Here is a 25,592-nt window from a genome sequence, read left to right as displayed (position 1 = left end):
TACTCATCACACTGATTATTTTCTAATGTTTTAATGCCTGAATACTTGAATTAGTGAGGGAGATAAAGAGGTTTACCATCATTTCTTTCTGCTGGACTTAGAGGTTTTAGCAAGCAAGCTGCATTATTTCTTATTGTAAAATGTGTCTTGAGGGTAAAATTATTCAAAAAGAGCATTAACTTCATATTCTTTCCAGGTATGAAAGTTGTTTAAATTATTTTTTTTCTTAAGTTTTTTTTGCTTCTCAAACTTAGATGAGGCAGATAAGCCTTTGATGTGCAGGAGAGGATTTACTAAATTGTATACATACAGTTCAAAGTCATTCACTCAGAGGTAAAATAGTATTTCTGATGTACTTCCTTAAAATAACAAAAAGTATAGATGAATAGAAATTGCTTGAAGCCTATAGACATCCATGCATATAAGAATACTTCTTCCAGCGTTAGGTATAGTATTAACTATGGCCCATGTAGAACAAAACTTTTAAATCTGAAATGTGGTGATTAGGGCATGATATTTGAAATATGCTTACATACTGAAAGAAAACTGGTTCATAAAGGTAGACAAGTGTTCACATAGCTTAGATGTGCCTTTACATTAGGAACTTGTCTTCCTGCATGCATACTCAGAAGGGAACGTTTTCTTCCAAGTGCCTTTAGACTATTCTCCATTAAAAGGACATTTTCTTATTTAATTTATAATGGAGGCATTCCTGTGGTGTGCCTATACGTATTTGCAGTCTTATATTAATTATACTTTAGAAAGAAGGATCATGGTATATTAGATGGATTTGATCATTAAGTCACTGTGGTTTAGTGGGGATTTTTTTTTTTTTTTTCATATGTAACCTATGCATATCCTTTATGGAAGCCTATGTACTCTGCTGTTTTGAAGTTTGAAAACCTTGCACTGATGTTCCATATTGTAAACTGTGCTCTGGTATGTAGTTTACGGAAAGTAAAATTCAGATCTAGTAAACCTACTTCTGTGGTCTTGTTTGTAAAGAGACAGTTATGTAAATCCACTAAAAGAGGAATTTTAGTATTTTAGTGGCTTTCTACCATATTACTGAGTATGAAAATGCAGCAATTAAACAGGGATGCTGTGTTCTCGCTGTGATGCTCATACATGCTCATTCTTCTCTTTTCCTATCCGGGTTTATAATTAGTTTGTAGTAAACTTTATCCTGAGTATATCTGTTAAAAGTCTTATGGTAAATATTCATTGAATAACTATGCAAACCAACTTTTCTTCTTTTTTCCTCCCCTCACCCCCCCTCCACTTGATTTACTCTACTAGACTAATGAAAATGATCTGAGGAAGTTTTTTGCTCAGTATGGCAGTGTGAAAGAAGTGAAGATAGTAAATGACAGAGCTGGAGTATCAAAGGGGTTGGTATAGTAGAATAAGCATGTTGTGGGAATTGAAAATATAACAGAAAGCTGACTAAGTATAGTAAATTTGATTATGATTTTCATAGCTCAGAATATTAATTTTGTCATCGATGTTCTCAGTTATTCCGTGTATGCAACAATCTGCCCTTGCCATTTAACATTTACATATAAATGTCTTTATAATTTATAATTGTAATTTGTATAACAGTAAAACTCTATAGTCATGTTATATTATAAGATGAAGCTGTGTACAACTAGGGAAAAAATGATGCTTTCAGTTTTTTATGACAATTTCAGTAGATAATCCAAACAAAGGTTATTTAGTTGTTAAACATGTATTTCTACTACTGAAAGCCAATGTGGAGAGGAGCCTAAGAACGGAGGAAGAGGCGAGATACACCTGATTGTCCAGAGCACATGGCAATAACTGATTTTTTGTGAAGATTTTTGGAACAAGAACATAAGGGGAAAAATTTGACAATGAATCATGATTGCAGAAAAGGGGACTTAGACTGGAAGTCAACAATAAAAGAAAAGAACAATAAAAGAACAAATCAGGAGAAAGGTTAAGACTAGGTAGTAAAGTTATTGCTAGAACCCAAAGGATAGTGAAGGGAATAAGGTAGGGAACTCTGCTGCCACAGAAGGGTGGAAAGAGGCCTCAAGCAAAAAGGAATGTGCATGAGAATTTGTCCCAGTTAAGTTCACTTTAGTCAGAAGTTCTATTCTGAGCGGTAAGCCTGTGCTGTCTCATGATTTTAAATGCTGTGAGCACTTAACATGTGTCAGCAAATTACACACTGAGCTAGCAGGTCTTAGCATAAGGTGCGTTTGACTTCATCCTGGTCCCAGATCCATCACCAAGCCTAAATTCCAAGAAGTGTCTAAGACTTGGCGTACATGTGTCCATAGAATACAATAACCCAAGAATATCCAATTATTATGCAGTTGTGATTGCTAACATATGTCTCAGAGTAAATATGTTGGAAAATAATTACTTTCAATGGTGTTGGGATTTCTATTGAAGGTAGGGTCCCAAGCTAGGAAAATACTTTCTGTGTTTTTTGAATTTGGGAATGTTTCCAAATTTGTTTAGAGAAGGCAATACAGGAAAAGCCCACAGATTTAAAAGCATAGTTGGTCAGAGACTTAACAAACCTCTGTACTCAAATAAGCATGGAAACACTCAGAAAGAACAACATGCTGTATTGCAACATTTGATCTGCTGGCTGGAACGATAGAAGCCGCCTTTGTATCTTCTGAAATCTGTCCCTGAAATGACCCACGAACCTGAGAAATGGTGCATACCCACTGCATACAAAACTACTAAAATAATTCAAAAAAAGTTTTGTTGATATTCAGAAAGTTTAAGTTAATTTGGGGGGGGGGGGGATGGTGTGGTAGATTTTTCTACATGGGTGTTGTGGTACAGACTAATTATAAGATCAGATACATATTTTTGCACAGGCCACACTTGGTGGCCTAGATTCTCTTGTAATTAATCTTGTACAGCAGGAGTTCTGTGTAGAAAGCCTGTTTGATTTGTTGCAGCAGTTAAAGAGGTATGGTGGAAGAGACCTAGTGTGTCGTAAAATAGGAGAATACTTCTTCCTTGATCAGCACAGAACTCTTGTTTAATGCTACTCATGTCAAGGGTGACAAGAATAATGCACAGATAAACACTATCTCTGCATTGTTACTTTTTCTGAGAATTCAATTTAATATACTGGATATTGCATGTGGAAGTGTGGAGTATTCACAGTTATTGCTGAAGTAGATGAGAGCTGTGCCATAAAGTACACTATTAAAAAAAAAATAAAATCCCAAGTGTCTCATCTTTGGCACCCATAATGAGTGAGAGCCTCAGATCAAAATCTTTGTTTGGAGGAACTAAAGACGTACACTGAATACAAGGACAATACAGAGAGTCTTGCGTAGCTTTCCACATGGGCTATTCATTCACTGCATAGAAACAGTATTATATGATGATGTGCTTAAATATACTAGTAAGTAGACTATAACAAGGATGTTAATTTAAGATTACTGTTGTTACTGTGATCTTTATTTCTACAATTGATTTTTTTCCTATTAGTTTACCTTTTAATGTCACTTGTACTATACATGAAGTAATGTACAATGTACGTAAATATGAACTTCAGAGACTTAGCTTCTGTAACTTTTATTTAGGTATGGCTTTGTTACATTTGAAACCCAAGAAGATGCACAAAAGATTTTACAAGAGGTAAGTGGTGGTCCCTGTTATGATGATCTCTTAAATGAAATACTTTTAGACATGAAGTAGCCGTGGTTGGTCATCTTCTGTTTGCCTTGCCTTTGAAGATCTGTTAAATTTGGTCTGTGTAGTTAAGAAGATGGCTTAGAGAGATCTGAGATTTATATTGAGATCTTCTGAAACAAGGGAAGGGAGTTGCCAGCTCATAGTAGAGGGCTTAGACTAAGAAAGTAAAGACTGTGTCTATATGTGGTCTATAGTACATAGAGCTGTAAAGACTATCCTTCACAATTGCTTTAATTTGCTTTACTAGAAAATCCATTGCTATCAAGATTTTGTGGGGAGTTGGGAAAGATAACTGCTGCCTCTTATTCTGACATGCTTGATTGCCAGAGATGACGTAATTCTTTTTAGGAATAATTAGATTCACTTGAAGTCTTACACAATGAAGCTCATCTTGTCATGTAATTGTTGCTTCTCCTCTTAGCTACATTACTGTCTTGATGCTCCTTGTAGAATCTCCCTTGAGAGATGGTTAGCTCTTCAGTTTGTGGGTTTTGGTTTTTTTTTAACGTGCACTCCATGTTCTGGTTGGAACGTATTGGAGACATCTGTTGGTCAGATCTCTTCATACATGTGAAGGCATCCAGATGCAGGGAAAAAACCCCAGAGAATAAGAGAATAGTATCCAAGGCTTGCGGATTGCCTTCTCCCAAATATAAAGCTGGTTAAAATATTGAAATACTGAGCCTTTGTTGGAAATTCATGTATTAAAAATAAGAGCTGGGACATTTTCGAAGAAATTTTCAGAATATGTTCAAAAAATATTGTTATGTGGAGCCAAAAAAAGTATACAGGCAGCAACTTCCTGAGTCAGCTACTTTTCTTCCTTTTTTTATTGTTTTATTTCTGTGAACTAGAAGGATGCCAATGGTACTGAGCACCATTGTGAAAAAATAGTTAATCTTTATATGTGAAATTGTCAGTTTGTGTACATGTGTGCCTTTATAAAGGCAGTAAATACACAAGGAAGGTAAAGGTAAGAAAAAATCTGCTGACAATTACAGGTATTGGTTGTTCGTCAAGAGGTTCCATAAGGAATAAGTAATATTTGAAATTACTAACGATTAATTTTGTCTATGTGAAGTCTAAGGTCAGATTGAAAAGGAATTAGTACAGCTTTTGAGTGTTTTTTGAGATGCACTGTAAGTAAAAAGCAGAGGAGTGTGAAAACTACTCTGATTTTTTTTCTTGGATGCCTAGATATGTGTAGAAAATACACATATTGAATGTCTTTTTTCTTTAATTCTAGGCTAAAAAACTTAATTATAAGGATAAGAAATTGAATATTGGTCCAGCAATAAGAAAACAACAAATACGGAGTCCTCGTATGTATTTTTATTTACATTTGTACATTATGTAATTGCCACTGTGAATGTAAGTTTTTAATGTGCCTGGTAGTGCCCTGTAATAATGCTGTGCATGGAATATGCTCAGAATGATTTGCAGTGGAAGTAAATGCATGCCAGTGTAAATGTCCAAATATACAGATTTAGGATCGCTTGTTCTTTTAGCTCTTTCAGTATGTTTTATTTTCTTTCTTGGAAAAGATTAGGAACAAACTGAATGGAAATTTCTCTCAGTTGCCAGGTAGAATGTCAAATATAAACACTTAGACTTTTTCACAGATGTTGCAGGATAAAGCAGCCTGTGCTGGTTGGTTGGGTTGTTACCTATTTACTTATTTATATTAGCATGATCCATCAGGACTGTTGCATCTTGCTTTCTTTGGTAGAAACCATAAGGAATTGGGTGGTTGCAGTCATTTACTTAAGAGTTCTTTGCTGGAAGATAATGGAATAGATGCTGTATGTTCCTTTTCTGGCAAAGAATTTTTCAGACTGAACACTTATGTAAGAGGAGTATTGGTAAGGTGTTTTGTGGGGTTTTTTGCTTGTGTTCTGTTTTGTGGGGTTTTTTTTGTCAGATGACTTCTTATCTTGAGCGCGTATGCTGTTGTTATGGTCTTTTGGGGGAGACAGGTTTTCTTCTAGAGAAGATGCCCTCCCCTTCTACCAGGGGCTATTTTATTTCTATAATACACTACTGAAAATGTAGGATATAAATCACCAATTTTTAAGACAAGATCTGCCAGGTTTTGGCATAGCAAGGCATGCTGTTTTGTTATTCCTCAGTAAGGGCTATATGTCAGATGTAAAATAATTCCTTTTATAAGTCCAGCAGGGAATGAAGTGTATTTTTGTAACTTTCCTTCAGTATTTGTCCTATGGTACGCTTTGGAAGAGGGGGGGAAAAAAACCCCACTTTTGCTCATGTCCTAAGGACAATACAGAGAATTTTAGTTTAATTCTAAAGCTTTCTTTAGTTATTACTATCATGTTATCAATTAAAAGTAGTTCATATGTAGACTAACACTGTTGGTACAGACATACTTTTTGCAGACAGGAAAATTCCTCCCCTCATGCGTAGGTATGCCCTTCTCCCTTGTCAGTGTGTAGGATAGCGTTTGCCCAGAGGAAATGGAATACTTAGTTTCAATTGTATAGTTGCTTTGCTTTAGAAACTATTCAGTGGGATCTTTGCTCAGTCATGGTCATGGGGTTATACGCTTTTTTCCCTGTGTTTTATTTCCCTTTCCATCTTTGACTTGGACTCTCTCAGCTGCGTTGCCTGACTTGTGGTACTTCCTTCCTCTGACTCTTGTGCTGAATGTGTGTATTGATAGAAGAGGGGCATATTTCTTTAGTTGAGACCTGGGGGAACAGAGGGAAAAAAACCTCAAAAACATTTTTTTGGAGAAGGCTGCTGTGTCCTTTTGAGATCTGTTTTTGACCCTGTTTAACTCTGCCACTTGTTCCTCAGGCCTAGGATGGATCTGTAATACAAGATCATATTGGCACCTAGGGACGTACCTTGATCTGGTTTTAGTGTATCTGCTCTAATGCTCAGCTTACTAAACTTAGTGACTAGGATACTTTGTCCTACTGCAGCTCATCTTGAGGTTCATGAATCCATAAAACCTAGACTCGCAGTATCACAATAGGGTAGTGGTTCTATTCTATTTAGCAGGATTGGAGAGAGAGTCCATTTATCACTGTCTTCTCCAGCCTACCTGTGATCTTGTGGCTGTCTTCCCTACTATTAAGCAAAAGAATTTTTAGCTCTTCTGTCATTGTGGACCTCTTGTGCAAAGAGCCTTGAACATACTGGGAGGCCCCCTCAGTTTGCTTTTCCCCATCACCAAGTATTGTGAAAATGTGCGTTCTAAAAGCTGAAAGGTAGAAACCAAACCTGAACAACTGGAAGAAGAATGATGAATTGCATTTTGGATAGCTATACTACCCCCAAGTTGTTTTATTTTTCTGTCACAGTGGGTTTGATGGAGAATATTTCCTTTTCCTTTGCAAGAGACATATTCAACAATAGAAGAAAGTTCTGTGCAGTGTACTTGGTACTTAGCAAAGTGGACAGGATTGTTGGCCATGGGATCCTGTTGGCCGCCTCATTTGAGGTATCAGTAACTACTATTCTAGATTGCTTACTGGGGCTAAAGTAGCCTTTAGCTTTTCTAAGGTCTGTTTAACACTATCCTAACAACCATCTTAGCCTGACCTGTCTATGGATAGTATTTCAGCTTCATTGTATCCAAGTGTCTTCAGACTTTTTGAGAAGTTAGTCAAACTCTTCAGAATTGTTAAAAGCTCTTGAATCATTGTGGGACCCTTCTTGGTCCTCCACTTGGCATTGTAGTAATCTCTTCAGTGTCGTGTCTGTCCATAAAATGGCACTTCCTTGTGGCACTGTCCTTTGCATAGGAGATGAAAAACTAAAACTTGCTCAGTGATCTTCCTTACTGTGTTCTTCCTCAGTTTTTTGCATGCTATGTTGCTACCTAATGATTTCAAGATTTCAATTTCAGTTACAGAATTAATTTTCCTTTTTTATGGAAATTTTTTATATTTGGAACTGAAACTTGTCTTCATGTTTGACAATGTTCTAGAGAAACTTGAAGTCCTGTCGTACCCCCCCCAAAACACAGATGGAAATAGAGCCTAGGTGATCTCAAAGGCAATGTTTGAAAAAGATAAGCAACCTCTGCATAGGGGTAGATAACCCTTTATTTGAATAATGCTTCCTATCAGTACTGTTAAAGTACTGGCTTTGTAGGTGCAACTCTGCTTTGGTATCAAACCGTGCTCAGTTATAGCTTCCACTGTAGCGGCAGCATTGCTGAGAAGCGTCTCTTTTGCTGACATCTAGATACCAGTTTGTAATTTTGCCGGCAATGTGCCATCATAGAATCACAGAATGGTTTGGGTTGGAAGGGACCTCAAAGATCATCTAGTTCCAACCCCCCTGCCATGGGCAGGGACACCCTCCACTAGACCACGCTGCCCAAAGCCTCATCCAACCTGGTCTTAAACGCCTCTCCACACACAACTGGTGTGCCAGTGCCTCACCACTCTAACAGTAAAGAATTTCTTTCTAACATCTCATCTAAATCGACCCTCCTTCAGCTTAAACCCATTACCCCTTGTCCTGTCACTACACTCCCTCATAAACAGTCCCTCACCAGCTTTCCTGTAGGCCCCCTTCAGGTACTGGTAAGCCGCAGTTAGATCTCCCTGGAGCCGCCTTTTCTCCAGGCTGAACAATCCCAACTCTCTCAGCCTGTCCTCATAGCAGAGGTGCTCCAGCCCTCCCATCGGCTTCGTGGCCCTCCTCTGGACTCGCTCCAACAGCTCCATGTCTCTCCTGTACTGGGGCCCCCCGAGCTGGATGCAGTACTCCAGGTGGGGTCTCACTAGAGCAGAGCAGAGGGGCAGGATCACCTCCCTCGACCTGCTGGTCACACCTCTTTTGATGCAGCCCAGGACACGGTTGGCTTTCTGGGCTGCAGGCGCACACTGCCCGCTCATGTTGAGCTTCTCATCAATCAATACCCCCAAGTCCTTCTCCTCAGGACTGCTTTCAATCCACTCCTCACCCAGCCTATAGTTGTGCTTGGGATTGCGCTGACCCATGTGCAGGACCTTGTACTTGGCCTTGTTGAACTTCATGCAGTTCACGTGGACCCACCTCTCCAGCCTGTCAAGGTCCCTCTGGATGGCATCCCTTCCCTCCAGTGCGTCGACCACACGGTCTTTGTGTGTTGGAAAAACTAGACTACACCTTTGTAATGAAATCATTCTGGTTTTAGTGCTTGGATCCTGTTTCAGCTAAATATGAATATGTGGAGGTAACCAGTGAAAATCTCCTACAATGCAAAGTTATCTTTGGACATTTGAAGATTTTTATTTTTATATATATATATATACACACACACACGCAATATCTGTGTTTAGTAATTTATATGCATGTCATCTTTTGTACACCTTCCCATCTACCTCTGGAGACATCCTGTGACCATCTGCTTTCATGATTTTGTTTGAGAAGGAATAGAGATGGCACTAGGTGCACTGCCCGATGTTCTTTCCTTTGAGCGTTTTGCTTCTCTGAAGATCAGAAATTATCTTTTATGACCTACGCATCTACAAAAATAAAATTTACTGGTAAGTAAACTTTAAAATATTAATTCCAGGTTCTACTGTAATACCAGAAGCTGGTACAATGTACTTAACTACTTCAAGTGGATATCCTTATATTTACCATAACGGAGTGGCTTATTTTCATACGTCTGAAGCTGCTTCTGTTCCACAGCCATGGCCAGTAAGTAACTTATTTTTGTATATATGCTTTTCTATGGACCAGGATGAGTGCAGTGTTTTCAAGTCCTTCCTGCTTCTGTTTTCTTCAGCTATGCCTTGTGTTTGTTTAAATGGCTTCCTCAGATTAGTCTGTTTATTTTTTCTTTTTTAAATATTACTTACCTTTATTGTTGTTCTGCCAGGGACTTTTGCTTTGATGTGACCTATTGGACAGGGTAGAACTTCAAGAGAATTTCTTGGGAAGTACAGGAAGGAGTTGTTGATCATGTCAGTTTTGTTTTGTGTTTTGCTTTTGTTGTTTGTTTTTTGTTTTCTGTGTTTCAAACAAATAGCACTTAGTCTTTCCAATTAGAAATTGTGCTGGCTCTTTTGGTTTCAGTTATTTACATGTTTAGTTTTCATCATTAGGAAAGTGCCTATATAAAGAAGGTAAGGAAAAAACCCCTGAAAATTTTATGTTAAAGAAAACATTAATCAAATTATAGGTATTAATACTTCTTGGTATGTATTGTGCATGTGTAACAGTGCAGGTTGAGTCTCTTTGTTTTTCTCTCATTTTGCATTTTCATGCAGGGTAGAATGAATTAAAGTCATTTTGGAGCTGTTCCTTCCGAAATATTTGTGGGAATGAGGGAATTTCATGACATGGGAGTTACACATACTAGCTTTAATCAGAACTAGAGGTTGTCCTCTGCCATGGCCAAATATTTCTGTCCCCCTTTCTTTTACTGCTGTTTCTTGGATCCTCAACTGGGCTCCCACAAAACCCAGGCAGGTTTCTAGCTGGTTTAGCTCCCTAAACTGGCTTGCTGCCAAGTCGGATAAATGCTGGGACTAGTGTGAGGGAGGGAGTGGAAATGGAGGTTGGGTTGGGGATGTGGAGAGGTTAGAGAATATGTCAGTGACAACTTAGGTTGCCCTAAGTGTTTATAAAAACGTACCTATGGTCAGGGTAGCGGATAGCCTCAGCATCTCTACATAGTGCTTTCTGGCCTAGGGACCAGATGGCTTAGGCCTAGTGCTTTCTGGAAACAACTAAGTAAATATGCCAAAGATTTTTGTTTCATCTCTAATGTAGGCCATTAAAAACAGTGGTTTTGAAGAATCTTAAGTGTAACTTAAAACTTGGTAAATCTATTTTCAGAAGGGAGGGGAGGTAGTTCAGCGTTATAGTACTTAAGAACTGTTCTTAATAGCAGTGACAATTTATGAAATTGTTGCATTAAGACTTGTAACTTCTTTCTTTTTAAGTCACGCTCTGTTTCCAGTTCACCTATGATGGTAGCTCAACCGATTTATCAGTCTCCTACATATCACTATCAGGTATCTATTTGAAAATGGGCTTCAGACCATCAGTATTCCTTCCAGCCATGCAATTTTATTTGCAGCACTGTTTCAGGTCTGTTTATTCTTAGGCAATAAAAAGACTATTCAAAATAGTCATATAAAACAGACTTTAATTTCATCAAAGGCTTCCTTTTCACTAGAATACAGTTTCTTCTGCCTACATAACTATGTGGAAATGTAAAAAATTAAATTTTTCTTTGGTGTTGCTAGGCAAATGGCTTAGTACCATCCTTAACTTTTATCATCTGAGCCAAACTCTTGCTCAAAGCAGGGCTGATTAGATCATGTTTCTCCAGAACTTGTCAAGTTGAATTTTAAATATCTCCAGTGATTGAGATTTCCCAACCTTTCTGGATAGCCTCTTCCAATATTTGACCCTTCTCATGATAAAATACTTTTTTCCTTGTAACTAGTTAAAATTTTCAATATTCCAGCCTGTGTCCATTGACTTTTGTGCTCTGAACACCTCTGAGAATCTGGCTCAGTCATGTATGCCCCCCCACTCCTTGGGTAGTTGTAGCCAGCAATAATTATCCCTTCCCACCCTTATCCTTCTCAAGGCTGAACAAACCCAATTCTTTCAGCATCCTGGTACGTCTGTTCTCCAGTCCCCTAACTGTCTTGGTGGCCCACTCCTGGATATATGAAGGATGGTCATGTTTTTAATGTGTATTGGAAAGTTAACTGCATTTTGTATCTTCTGTTTTCCTAATTAGGCATGCTTCTTAGATGCTTCACTATTTTAGAAGCTTATGAAATGCCCAAGTCAGAGGTTGAGTGGAGTAGACAAAACTATGTTCCTGAATTATTTGGGGGCTTACGAAAATCATATTTCTTCTTTTTAATTAAGAATTGATGATAGAGTTGAGGTAGCTTTGATTCTAGTATGTTGGGAATTCTAGTATGTGTATGCATATGTTCTTAATCATGTAAGTAATCCCTCTTTTGTTTGAATTTAGGTGCCAACACAGTGTCTGCCAAGTCAGTGGCAGTGGTCTGTTCCACAGGTAAATACAGTTCATAGTTGCAGCATTTTACCATTAGTTTGTATCTAGTTTAAAGGTATGGTGTGCTTATTTAACAATGAAATTTCCCACTATTCACAACACTTTTGAAAGAAATAATTGATATACTTTAGCAATGCATTTGCAACACTTGCTGGTGCAGTAGAAGGCATGAAATAGCATTTATTGAAACATCAAACACAAATCCGATGTAAAGAAAGCATCTTCCCCTCCCTTCTTCTGGCAAATAGTTTGTATTGTCTAATAAGTTCTCAGAAGCAGGTAAAAACTGCGATGTTTTGCCTGATAGAAGAAATTAGTATTAACTAGCTCGTTGATTGATAATAACTATGGTGTTTCATTAGCGTATTCCTAGCAGAGGCATGTAGACACAGAAGTATGGTGAAATTAGACCCAGACCCTTGAAATAGGAGGCAGAACTTGAAACTGTTAACTTGGTTATTTTGGGGGGAGACTTTATCGGTTTTATGATCTCTGTAGCAAAAGAGCTGAATACAGAAATCTTGCTGCTCGAGGAACTTGAAGAGTTTGAAGTTAAAAGGAGGACCTCAGTCCCTTAAGCTTGAACCACTACAATGTGTCCTCATTACTTTAGTAGCAGCCAGCCTTGTCCAGTTGTGGTCAGTTCCACTCTATTAGATGTTAGTCTGCTGCTTTGAAATCTGGGTGCTGAATTATAGGAATACTGTGGCTTTTGTTTTAAAACAAAAATACTGTGGTTTTAATATAACGTTTTTGCAAGGGAAGATTGAACTGTATTATGGTTCTGTGATCTTGAGAGTAAGTGTCAATTTTATAAAGTTTAGGATTTCTCTAACAATGCTCTCAAAATGTAAATAAAATCTGAAAAATATATAAAAGTGATTAAAGGACATATGTGTTTTATCCTACTACCTGACCTTTCTACCCACTTACCCTTCACTTAGTTTCTTTAGATTATCAAAGATGAATTTGACACTTTCTTTTAAAGCTTTATCTCTGTTTATATGTAGCAAAGATGACTGTAAAATAAGCTTTGGTATTTGTAGTGCATAAATCATATAATTTATGAAAATAATGTGCTTTATTTCAGTCTCCTGCCTCTTCACCTTCATTCTTGTATCTGCAACCATCTGAAGTAATTTACCAGCCAATAGGGATTACCCAGGAAAGTGGCTGTATACCTCCTCCTCTCCTAGTGGAAGCTGCAGTTCCTGAGGTATTTTTGTAAAAAAAAAAAAAAAAAAAAAACCACAACCAAACAAAAAAACCCCCAAAACTTACTTACAATTGAAGTGTTTATCTGTGATTGAAAAAACATAATCTTTTAGTTTAAGCACAGGCAGTTCAGCCCACTTATGTCAACTGTTCCCTGTACTTACCCCCACACCCATGCTGCTGCTGGTAAATCATTTCAGTTGTCCTCAAGATTATCTCTTTCAGTTTTCTGGGAGGATGCTTTGATTCTGAAATATTCTAGAGGGTCACCAGTGTATGACAGACAGTAGTATAAAGACTAATCAATTTGTTTTGTTTGAAAATAATATTTAAAAAAAAATGGGAGTCACTCTTCAGAATACTGGATTAGTTTACCAAAGCCGTAACAGTTTCTTAAAGTAATTCTTTTTTTGTGTGAGTAGAAGCTTGTTTCTAAATATTCTGAAGATCAGAATGAATTAAGAGTAGTTGAATTACTAAATTTTGTTGATTTTTTTGCTTCTATAGCAATAGCATTTTCAATGTTTCTTAAGAGATTCTTAATGTACAGTAAGGCCAATTCTTTATAATTGGATATTAAAAATGACAGTAAATAATTGGCTACAGAAAAACTTATTAAAAGTATATTATGATTAAGTGGTACTTTCCTCTGATGACTCATTCCATTTTTGTACAAAGGTTGAAGAGTATTTCGTTGCTACAGGAGAAGTTCCAAAACTGGTATTACAAACATCTTAAGCGGGAAATCCTGACATACCAAAGTAACTTAATTTCCCTACAAAGGTCTTTTATTATTCAAGACTTTGGTTGTTGGAGTTTTTTCTTTTTAAAGTGCATAAATGTTGGCTTTTATTGTATAATATATCTTATCAAGGTTTTCTATGTCATAAATCAGTTATCAGCTTATATAGAAAAATTTGAAATCTGTGAGCACTAAGAAAATACATTAAACTAGTTAAGGAGTATTTGGATGTAACATGCTCTTAGTTCACAAGTGTGTAACTTGTTGATGTTAAAGGAAAGCAGTATGTAGAAATTCAGAAGATGGTGTAAAATTCAAAGAAAAGCCTTGTATTATTTGTATGTAAATATCTTAAGTGCGATAATGCTTGGAATTACACTTCAATATGCTAATCTACACATTTAAACAGTGTTCCAATTAGAGCTGAGTGAAATGCATTTGTAGTAGAGAAGTGTACTACTTCTGTCAAGGAAAGTGCTTCTTAACACTGATCTGGATAAACTAAATTTACCAAACTTTGGTACAGTGGGGAAAACATAGATTTAAATATTGAAATTTTGGGTTTGAAAAAGGCAGTAGTTTAGATAAACATAGCCCACAATTTGAGGTTTTAAACGATCTAAATTCATGTGAAAGGCTTGCAAAATCGCAAAACTGAAACAAGCTTTTCTGGTCATTTTTTGTTTGGTTTTTTTTTTAATACCAGCTGTATTCTGATCATGGAGTTCAAGCACCACATCACCAGCCTTACACCCAGAGTGCCATGGCCATGCCTGCACCTGTGAGTATCAAACTAAGATAATTAAAGTAAGCATGGTAGTCAGGATCAAGGGTCAAGAGGGTCAGGGATGAACAAGTCTCTTATTAATGAATTAATAAATAAGGAAAACAGAAATGTTGCAGAGAAACTGAGATTTTCTTCATTCAAGGGTTTGTTATGGAGGACATAGGTGTTACTTATTTTAGAACTATTTAGGGAAATGAGAAAAAAAAGACTAGTTATTTTACAACTTGATACATTTTTCATTTGCGGTTTTCTTTGTATTATGAAAGAAAACAGGGAACCTTGTTGAGTTATTTGAAATGCTGGTTACATATCCTTGTCTCTGGATCTTGAGAAGTTGAATTCATTACTTGCAGCCTTAGACAAGCACCTCACACTGTGGTGAGGGTGGGGTTTTGGAACACAGAGCATGACAAACTGTGTCAGTTGGCCACTTGTGGGTGTTTTTTCTCTGCAGTTCTGATTTTGAATGGCAGTTCTACAATGTGATTCTTCCATGTCATCTGACACAAGTTGTGGGGGGTTTTTGGGTCCCAGTTTAAGGTCCTTTTGTTTAAATTAATAAGGTGGTTAATGCAACATATAAAATAATGTCTAAACTAGATTTAGCCTAGATTTGCCTTATAACAAAGCACTAAAGGTATCAGTAGTTTTATTTGATATCACAGTACTTGCTCTTCTGTGAAAGATGCTTACTCAACTACAAATGACAGAGTAAATGTGAATGGATCAAAGCCATGTTAGAGGCTTTTACATTTATTTTTTAATTTACTTTTAAGAATCTTTTTTCCAGACTACTGTGTAACAATATCTACTAAATATTTCCAGTAGAGGGGGCTGTAACGTTACATGTTGTCTTGGAATAAAATGCAAGTATTCCAATTAAAAAAAACAGAAGCTGAATATGAATTTGAGAGTACTAATACTGAGTGATTCATATTTTTAAGTAGTACTTAAAAGGGAGTTGGCATAACAGTGATCATAATATCCAGTTTATATTCCACTTTCTAACACTGTATGAAAACACTTTTAAAAAGGCAATAGCAGTCTCAGAATCAAAAACAAGTACATAGTTGCATATCAAATAGAAACAAGCTTTTTCACTTTGAAACTTGACTTTTATTATCTTCCCTAGGACCAAGGCTATTCAAACAAGACAGTGTCAATTAAGTTACCAGGTAGATCTAGAGCCCAATAACTCTTCCTCTTCTACAGTAATTACCACAGTACTGTGCTTTACCTTATAGCAAAGGCAAAGTAGTTCACTCGGTGATAAGTGATAATGTGTTAGTTTACGGTAGAATATGTGCGTGCATGGTAAAACTATGTTTGGTTGCTATGGCATAGGAAATGAGCTGCAAATTCAGACTCTCTTATCTCCTGATATTCTAATTTCTATGTTTTTTTTCTCATTGCTTTAGAAGTGATTTCATGCACAGCCAAACCTGGCATAGCCCAGCAATTCATTCCATTTTCCCCACCTCCTGTGCTGGTAGAGGTTTTTGTGAGGCAACGTGGTAAATCAGGTCAGGGAACTGATGTAGTTAAAGATGAAGCCCCACTCCCACCACCCAAAAAGAGCTGACTTAAACTTGGGTCAGTTCCTCAGACTAGTTTATCAAGCAACTGAACAAACTCTTTGTACCTATATAAGAAGTTTGGGATAGCATAGAGGAAGTAAGACTTGTGTTAGCAGTGCCGACTTAAACTTCACAAAACTGAGTATGAAATTGCAAATCCAGTCTATTCCTTCACTGTATTTCTTGCTTATTCTTACCCATTTTCTCAGAAGTCTTCCATTACCCATAATTGAAACTCTGTTCAGGTCTCAAGTAGATTCACAGATATAGTTAAACCCTTATCAGGATTCAGCAAATCTTTGAATTTTATTCATTACAAGATGATGCCAAATAGGTTTAGACAAGTTTTAATTTTTATTTATTTAGTTAGCTTCGTTTAGTAGTAACTAGTAATTCTGGACTGTAATTCTTCCTTTTCACATTTCACCTTACATTTTCGCATACCCAGTTAAAGTTTTGAATGTATTCCATGTGTAATAAATATGGTCAGCTTGTATTGTGTCTGTCACTGTGGGTGAGCACTCAACAATGACTGAAAAAAGAGCAAATGTTGACAGCAGACTGCTATGTATTAAGCAAGTGGCTGTGTCATTTCCACCTGCTCCCCAGCTGCATAAAAATACCGCCTGCTGGCTGTAGTCTTGTTAAAATATCCCAACAAATGTATCTGCTGCTTGAAAATTGTCAAGTAGTAGCCACGTAAGAGAGAGCAGATGCCTAAAATAAGGACCTTACCTTGAAGATAACTTGTTAACTGCCTCCACTGCATTAGGAATAAACATATGTTTTATACTAGGAGCTGCAAGTCATGGGGAAAGTAGGATGGGTACAGCCAGTGTCCAGGTATTTTTGGCAGTTGTAGACTTCTTACAGCTTTCAAATGCAGCTCAAAACAGAGCATGCGCTGCAGTCATATTTTAACATAGTCACAAGTGTGAGCAAACAAAATGGATTAAGTATTTATTGAGTAAGAAAATCACAAATTTCTAAGCCAGTGTTTTCATTGCTGTTGTGCATGTGTAAAAAGAGAACTTGGGTTGTTAATCACATGAACCATTTAGCACTTAAGAAAGGAAGCTTCAGTCCTGGCAATTCTCTAAGTTAGTTTTCATTCTTTCTACCACTTAAACAGCATTTGTTGATGTAACTTTTAGTTCAAAATTTGTAATAGTTTTAAACAAAAATTAGAAGAAAACATTTCACAATTTCCAACTATAATTTAATTTTTAGATCCAAATTTGTTATTTTAAGATCAGGTTTGAATGAAAAATACTAAACCCCTCCCCTTGATCATGTGTTTGCTAATGATACTTTGTATTTACTTGAAGGTGTTTTCTTTTGGGGGATTATAGCATGTTTTTCACATCTATACAAATGGATAAGGTTGACATTCATTCTCAAAAAGCTGCTAGGTGACACTTGTTTTTTAGGAAGCATGAAAATTTTTTATCTCTGCTGGATCTTGTGCAGTGTTTCAGATCTTAAATTGTCCTCTAATACATAGATCAATGTTTTAATGCACCTAGAGGACAGGTATGAGATTGTAGACTACACAGATCTTACTACCAAACACAGTAACAGCAGAAACTTGAGGAAAGATTGAAATTCATGTTCTCTGGTTTCAGACCTGGGAGAAATACCTGTGAGTTAAATTTTTGTTTTGCTGGATGGTTGTCTTGAGTTCTGGGTCACTGGCCTGGTAAATGTTTGTTGGATATTGTGTGTGTGTGAGGGAGATCCCTGAGGCCCGGGGAGCTGAGTAACACAGTTGCAGGCCACATAAACGGAGCAGAGGTGTAAAATGTTCTGGCACATGGAGGTGGATAGGTAATGGGGTTTGTTTTGTTTCATGCTTTTGGGGTTTTTATTCTTCGAAGTCATTCTTCCCACTGCAGTATACCTGTCAGGAGGTAGGCATAGTTCTAGTCTCAGAGGTTTTTTCTATTCCCATGGACTGTATCCAGCAGAATGTTTTGGCTGACACTAGCAGTATGGGATCATATAGTGTCTTTTCCTGTAGGAGACTTTTTAGGCCCTTGGGGGAGAAGAGGTGTTCTCTTTTTATTTGAGCTTGGACGTTTAGCTTCAAGGAAAAAAAAATCAGTCTTATGTTATCTAAATTCTTCACTCCTGTCCCCACAGTAGACTAATTTTAGCTGGCAAAGTCTGACAATCTTCCATAATCCACTTCTTGGAACCTAAAAGTGCTATGCACTAGATTGGAGTGCAGAGCTATAGTACTACTTTAAGCTTACCCTTCAGAAAATGTTCTGGAAAGGCACAGAAGATTACAAAGGTAGTAAGTATTTTGATGGGTTTTTTCTGACTACCCAATTAACTGAGTTCTAAAACAAGAACCCTTCAATGATAGAAATGTATCCTGGCTTTCAGATTTGTTGGCATGTTTGGGTTTTGTCATACTTTGTTCTCTGTTCCCTGCAAGCTTTTTTGATAACTTTAAAACTGAATTTTCTACTTAATATAAGAAAATGCTTTCTAAAAAGGTCAAAGATTCTTTACTTGAGTATTTCCAGTCTACAGTATATTGCCTCTAACTGATAAAGCAGAAGAGGATCTTCCTTTGTCAAAACAGAATTTAGGGTATTCATTTGTAATATAGTTCATGTGTATATATGCATTCAGATCATAATGGTGCACGATGCTAACACATTGGCCTTCTGGCAGTGAACATTCTGTAAATGTAACTGAAATTGGAGCACTTATTTTTTTTCTGCAGTTAATTTTTCCTTATTACTCTTATGTTCTTTGTGGGTATAATACACAAATACATATGTTTATACATGTTTGTATATACACATATGCATGTATATACATAAATTGTGGCTTTTATAAGGGGAAGTGTTGGTGTAATCATTTTGGGAAAAGCATAGTAATTTTACACTAGTACTGTGTGCTATTGTATGATATTCCATCTGGAACAAAAAAAATCTTAGAAATTTTCTGTATAGGTAAGTATTTTTTTATTTATATATGCAGTAAAATTGATAGAATAAACCTTTTGTTTAAAGTTACCTTAGTCTCAGAAACATGAATCCAACTTTTTAGTTATCATCATATATGATTAACAAGAGACTTATCAGCTGTAGCAAGGTCTATTGCCTGTAAAAGGGGTATTTTAAACTCCACCAAAAGCATACTTGTTAATTTTCTATTAACATAGAAAGGTGCAGACGGCATGCTTTTTCTCACACTGTTTCCTTCTATATTTTCCTTACAATCTCTTCTTCTATTCTAATAGCTTGTTCTCATTCCAGTTTAGTGTTGGGGTGTTTTTTCCTTTTGCTTTCTCTGATCTGTATGTTCTCTCTCTTTACTTGACAGACACTATGGAGCATTCATTATTAAGCCATTTGGGCAGCTCTAGTCTACCTGTACTGATTTTCCTGTCCAGTCCTTCCCATGAGGCTGAGATCCATCATCAACATACCAGCTAGCAGCTGCCTGTTGTGAAACTTGGGGTCAGTTGTTCCATTGCCATGCTTGCTGTTTACAAATTGATAAATAATAAAATGTGCTCAGATAGAATTTAGTATAGTCTGCAGTATTACTTAGCTGCTTCCTGCATGTTTGTAAATTTCCTAATAACTCTTATGTAAAACAATCTTTATGTAATTCATGTCATTCATTTCTGGGATAATCATGTATATATTAATTTCATCATTATTTTCTTTCTAGTTCAACTTCCCAAGTTCTGTGTGTCTTTTGCATTATTTTCCTTCAACAGGGAATTTTCAGCACTTCTATGTATGATTTTTATTTCTGAAACTGTTTTAATTCTTTTATTGACAACTCAACTTTCTCCCCTTTTCTCCCTATTTTGTGTGATTTACAGTGGTTTATATTCATGGAGTTAAATTCTGGCAGGTGCTCAACCATGTTTTTTATTGTGAAAAAGGTGCTGTTTTTAGTTGCTTATACTTTAAAAAAATGAGTATTTTAATAAACTGAAGCTAGGGAAGAATTCACGTTTTGCACATGTTAAAATTTGTGTCCATTTCTTATTTGATAGCCTTTCAACAGCATAGTGATTTGTAGCAGGGTCTTGTTATTTGTTAAGGTGTGATTTCTTGTTTGTGTATGTGTCTGTGTGATTTATTCCCAGATGTGGCTTTTAAAAAAACACTAGGTTTGCCAGTGTGAAACTGAGACTAGTTCTTTACTTTTGTGTTGGGATGAGGCAGTAGAGAGGAGAAAATGTGTTTGTGTCCTGTCCTAATAGGAGTCAAAACTAAAGAAAGAGTAAGAGGGGGGGAAAAAAAAAAAAGTTGGAGTGCTGAAAAGGCCTGAGCTAAGAAGATACGGTTAGAAAACAAAGTTAGTTTGAGTCTGTCATGGGGCATAATGGAATGGGAAGAAAGGACTCCCAATTGGTTAAGAGAGTAAAACAGGTGGGAGTTCCACAAATGGGATACAGAGCAGCTGAGATACAAAGGGAGACAGTAAGAGAATTTGATCTTGGGAAGAATAAACAGAGTAGTACAAGTATTCTAAAAATGTTCTTGCTAACACTTAAAATGTGAGCCCTGTTTTCTGGATCTTGCCATCCTTTTGTTGGCAGCTAGTGGTGTCCACTGACAAATTACGTAATCACAGTCCATTGACTATTTGTCAGTTTACAAATAGGACAGCTATCAGCTATTCAGCTCAAGTTTTACAAATCTGAGTTTTAGCTACTAAAATTATGTAAGCATTATTGTAAATTCTCATAGAATTGCATTGCTCTAATCCACAGATAATGCAAAAGTAAAAAAAATAGAACTGGTTAAGTAGTTTTGGATTGTAACATAGAGTTTCCCTATCCAATTAGGAAGAGGATACAATTGCTTTTAATAACTTGACATACTTTACTAAGCCTATATGATAAATGAACAAAACTTGATTTTTTTAAGTAAATTAATTCTGAACTAATTCTAAGATTCCATACTTGTAAATTAAGGTATTTCTTGTCACTGTTGACTTCACCTATGTACGTAATGGAAATCTGATTTTCCTTTTTGAACTAAATGTATCTAGCTGGCGCAATATCAAAATGGACTGTAACTTTTCATTGGAAGCATTATTAATGTAGTAAATGGGACACACTTTGAAACAGAAGAAACAACACAGCGTTTTTCCCCTCTCTTTAGGAATCAAGGTTGCATTCTGTGAGAAGAAATTTTTCACATCGTTCATCTGCGAGTCTGAAACCTCAATATACACGAAGTCCCCATTTTCATCCTAGAAAAGATTACAGAATAGAAGATAAAATTCTTATGCCACCTTCTACAGATTCTGTAAAACAGATTTTTTTTATTTATCTATTTTACTAACATACCTATCACGTGGAGGATATGTTCTTCCTAACTTCTAACATTTGCCTAAAAATGCCTAAGTTAAATACCACTCCTTTTTGTAAAGAAATAAAATGAAATTTTGTAGTTTGGATGGGTAAAAACACATGAAACCATGACTTTATCCTGCATTTCCTTTCTTAATAAAAATACTGTTACAGGACAGAATGGTGATTTCTGATACACAGCCTAGTGTTAAATTTTGGTTAGTAAAATAGCATAGATTGAAAATCAGCATACTTTTATTAAAGGGAACACTTAACATTGAATTTCTGGATTACATAAACATAAAAGATCCATTACTTACAAAGCAAAAACCACTTTGCCTCATACTGACAGTATTTATATGCTGTGGAGTAAAATCTGGTTATTTAAGTCTATGTGCATTTTGTTTCAATTCCAAAAGTTTGTCTAGTTTTAATTTTTTTGCCATCAGTATTCTCTACTTTTATAAGATGTTTTATTTAGGTGTCATTTTAGTCTTTGGGAATAATAACTTCTTAAAAATTTTGGACTACCACATTATAAAAATTATTTATCCTCATATGAGGCTGACATTTTTCTTGTGTATGGTAAGCAACTAAATTTGGTTTTATGGTATGTTTTTAGCTATAGAAAAAGGCAAGAATTGACTTCTTACCATTACAAGACCATTGAAAACTCCTCCTTTGACTTTTACCTGTTGTCTGTGCAAAACTTAGGAACTCGGCAGTATCACAAGTTGAGATGAAATGCTACTTTCTCCTCAACTGCAGGGAGAAAACTTTCTTTTTTTCCTTGCTTCTCCTGTCACCCCACTGGGATTCTTTCTGTGTTTAAGTCAGATTCCTCAAAGGTTAAAACACAGCCTCTGTAGTTAATAGGAGTGCAAGCCATAGCTTATTGCTTGTGCAGCACTGAGGTCTTTGTTTCATGAATGTAAAATATCTTTGAGCTTTTCAATTTTTGTTTCTCTGCTATGTGGTAATTTGGGGGGTTTCCTTTTGTGGCTTTGTGGTTGTTTGGGGTTTTTTTTCTTTTAATATTTAGGCATCTTAATAGAGTGGTCATTGTAGTCAGTAAATAATCCATGCATAATATGTAAATATATTTCAAGATGATTCTAGCAGTCAACAGCATTCTTTCATATTGTGCAGAAAGAGAGGTGGAGTCTGGTTCTGTTCGTATGCTGTTTTGAAGTTGTGAAAGGAGCTGCTGTGGACTGTGTCTTGGTTGCAAGTTTCAAATGACTTTCCACTTTTGCTAGGTAGAAAAATCTACACAAAATACAATTTAATAGTTTCTGTTTTTAAAAACTTACCATAGCAGCTGTGGGGGTTTGTTTTACCAATAAGTACTAAAAAAGATACACAATTCGTTGGATACATGGGGATCTCAGCCTATTTTTGAGGAGGAAAATACTCATCTGTTGCAGACTGCCACATTTCCAAGCCCGTCTGTACCACTAAAAACATCTGTCCAGTTGTTCTTGTTTGATTTTTAGAATCCATCTATATAAATATATTACAGAAATGTTGGCACATCCCAACAATAACTTATTTCCATGGAAGAACTTTTACATAGTAAATATTTTTTAATGAAGTGGTGTTTCTGAAGGTGCCAAAGAAAGGCTGTGTGTTCTTAGAGCCTTATTTCTTGTATCATGAAAGAAATATGCATTTTACCCAATATTCAAAAGATTTAGTCCTAAGTCTGTATTTTTTGAACTCCCAATTTGTTTACCAAACATGACTTCCCTGTTTTTAAAATGCTTTAAAAATCTAAGAAGTAAAATTTTGCAGCAAGTACTATTTTTTAAAAAAAGTGCTTGCAGGGAAGTTGTTTAAAGTAATTGCTTGAAAGTGTACAGATACTGTGCATTTATGTGTCTTCAAATTGTGGCTCTAGTCCAGATACTCACAAAACATAGCTTTTCCCATTAATTGGTACAGATGTTACATTTTTGATAATGAGTTGATCCCATGGCCTTTGCTTCAAAGAACATGTATACTTTGCTTTTACTTCCATATGAACTTGATCATTTGGAGGGATATTCAGCATTGGGCACAGAAGTATACCTTCACTGTTCTGCTGTGGGGCCTGTGACAGCAGTCTGGAGGTACCGGTGGTTAGGATTGTATCACCAGGTCTTAACAATGCTTCATTTTTGATTTGAGAGACCTAGAAGAGACCAAGATGAAGCTCTGAATGTTGGCTTTCTCCAGGAACTGCAGGTTGCTGTTGAGGGCTCATCTTTCTTCAAAATACTTGCCAAGAGTGATGGCATAACATCAATCAGTAATAACTGAACCTTTAAGCTTCCAGTAGTTGAATCTTTCCATAGACACAGTTGAGGCACAATAACTGACTTCCATAATTTTGTTACAGGGATACACAAATGATATGTGCTGAGAAAGAACTACATAATTTCTTCAGGTAGTGCTTAAAATTGTGTTATCTTGACTCTTTTAAATCTCTTACACTACACAGTATTATTCTTCTGCAACTTCGGAATTTTCATAATGTGGAAATTCCTGTGCCTTTATACAGAAGTCATTTAGCTAACTGCAGATACCAAGATCCCGATCCCTCACGGATTTTGGGAGTTGGCGAAGGATAACATTCTCTCTGGTCTTCTGTGATTTCCCATTGATATTTGTAAGGCTTTACACACGTGCTAGAAGGGAACACATCAGATTATGACTGTGCCCTATGGATATTCAGTAGCTCATGGCAAATAATCGTCTTTGTCTTGTCCCATTCATGTATTAGCAAATGCATTTTCTGGGTTCTATGCCCTAGAATTTAGAGACCTGCTGGTATCTCTTGTTTTCTACTGAGCTAGTTCTTACAGTATTTCTAGCAACTGTTGTCTATTTAATGTTATATTTATATGGCAAAATGTCGGTTCTAACATTCTCTATTAGATAACACTGGAAAAAACCTGTAGACAGGCCGAAATGTTAACAAAGTTCTCTCTCCTGTATTTTTCTGTGTTTGATCAAGGACTGTTTTCTTGCATTAAGTAGAATTCTCTAGTTCAGTAACACTTTTGGTTCCTGCTACTTTTAAGCATCAAAAGTCCATTTGTTATCCCTGAAAAACTGCTTATGCTTTTCATATTAAATTGGCAATTCTCTATATTCTGAAATTCATTTTTCAAAATAGCTAATACTAAGTCAGTAAGCAAACTGCATTCCAATAGTAACTGAGAAAAAACTAGCAGAACACATGGCTCTGAAATGTTTTTTTTCTGTTTAACATAGTTCTACAATGTGAGAAGTTGCGTGGTTGTAAAATAGATTTTTACAGTAAAAATTATAATAAAATAGGTTTGTGGCTTTGTAATGTTGAAGTACTATGGTAGTTTCACTTCACCTGGTATAAAAGTTTCCTATGTTTCCTATTTAAGTAAAAAATACACAGTTTAAATTAGTATTTTAAGGATCCAAAATACAATGCAAATGTCTTCATACACTTGTGCAATCCTAAATGCAAATCCTTGTATGCTGTTTTGCAGAAAATCCAAATAGAAATACAGAAAGCAGAACAGAAGTACGTAGTTCTCATTTTAATAATGTAGCTAAGATGCAGTGGGAAAGCATAGGTCTTGTAAGGCCGCCTTAGACTTTGAGTCACAAACAATTTAAAGAAGTATTGAAACTGTAATTTTGAGGGCCATGCATGGTCATTTTGTACCTATCTTGGTGGAGCTGTAATGTACATGTGCTTACATTAAAGGTAAACAGAATACCGTTCATATTTCCAGTTGTTTTTAATCAGATGAACTAGAACATCCAGTTTAATTCTAGAATGCGGGATTTTAGTTGATCACATGGCTGTGTTTGATACTGTATTGCAGATACAGATGATCGAGTTACTGCAGCCTTGATAAGTGAGATACTGTGGATGTGTGTAGATAAAAACTTAATAGATTTCTAGATCTCATCTTAGAGAACTGTTAGCAATTTTATAGATCAAAAGCTCTTTCTGTTGAAACTATGTATAATAGAGCAATAATAACCAAGTTTCTGTACTTTAACTTCTAGTAAAGTTCTGGGTTGGTAACTAAAAGTTTAATTAAAATTGGTCCCTATCTACTGTTTGGATTGTAACTTCTGTTTATTTAATTGTAGTATTGATGAGTAGTTTAAATATAGGTTTAGAAAAATACAAAAAATGGAATTGATGAACTCTTATCATTAAACTATGCTTTTGCGGTCAAAACAAA

The 25,592-nt window shown here is 36.2% G+C and overlaps 1 protein-coding gene across 1 annotated transcript; it reads left to right on the top strand.

Moving 5' to 3' along the window:
- The first annotated feature begins 1,366 nt into the window (after positions 1-1,366).
- Positions 1,367-25,592, top strand: BOLL (boule RNA binding protein). Its single transcript, XM_075755748.1, has 8 exons — positions 1,367-1,391; positions 9,230-9,357; positions 10,608-10,679; positions 11,663-11,710; positions 12,801-12,926; positions 14,374-14,448; positions 19,374-19,510; positions 21,179-25,592. The coding sequence occupies exons 1-7, from the start codon at positions 1,367-1,369 to the stop codon at positions 19,395-19,397; spliced, it is 498 nt and encodes a 165-aa protein (XP_075611863.1). The 3' UTR covers positions 19,398-19,510; positions 21,179-25,592.

The sequence above is a fragment of the Balearica regulorum genome, chromosome 6 (genome assembly GCF_011004875.1).
Source record: "Balearica regulorum gibbericeps isolate bBalReg1 chromosome 6, bBalReg1.pri, whole genome shotgun sequence".
In the NCBI taxonomy this organism is placed as follows: Eukaryota; Metazoa; Chordata; class Aves; order Gruiformes; family Gruidae; genus Balearica; species Balearica regulorum.
Note: the sequence above shows the minus strand (reverse complement) of the source record. Positions and strands in the feature narration are given on the sequence as shown.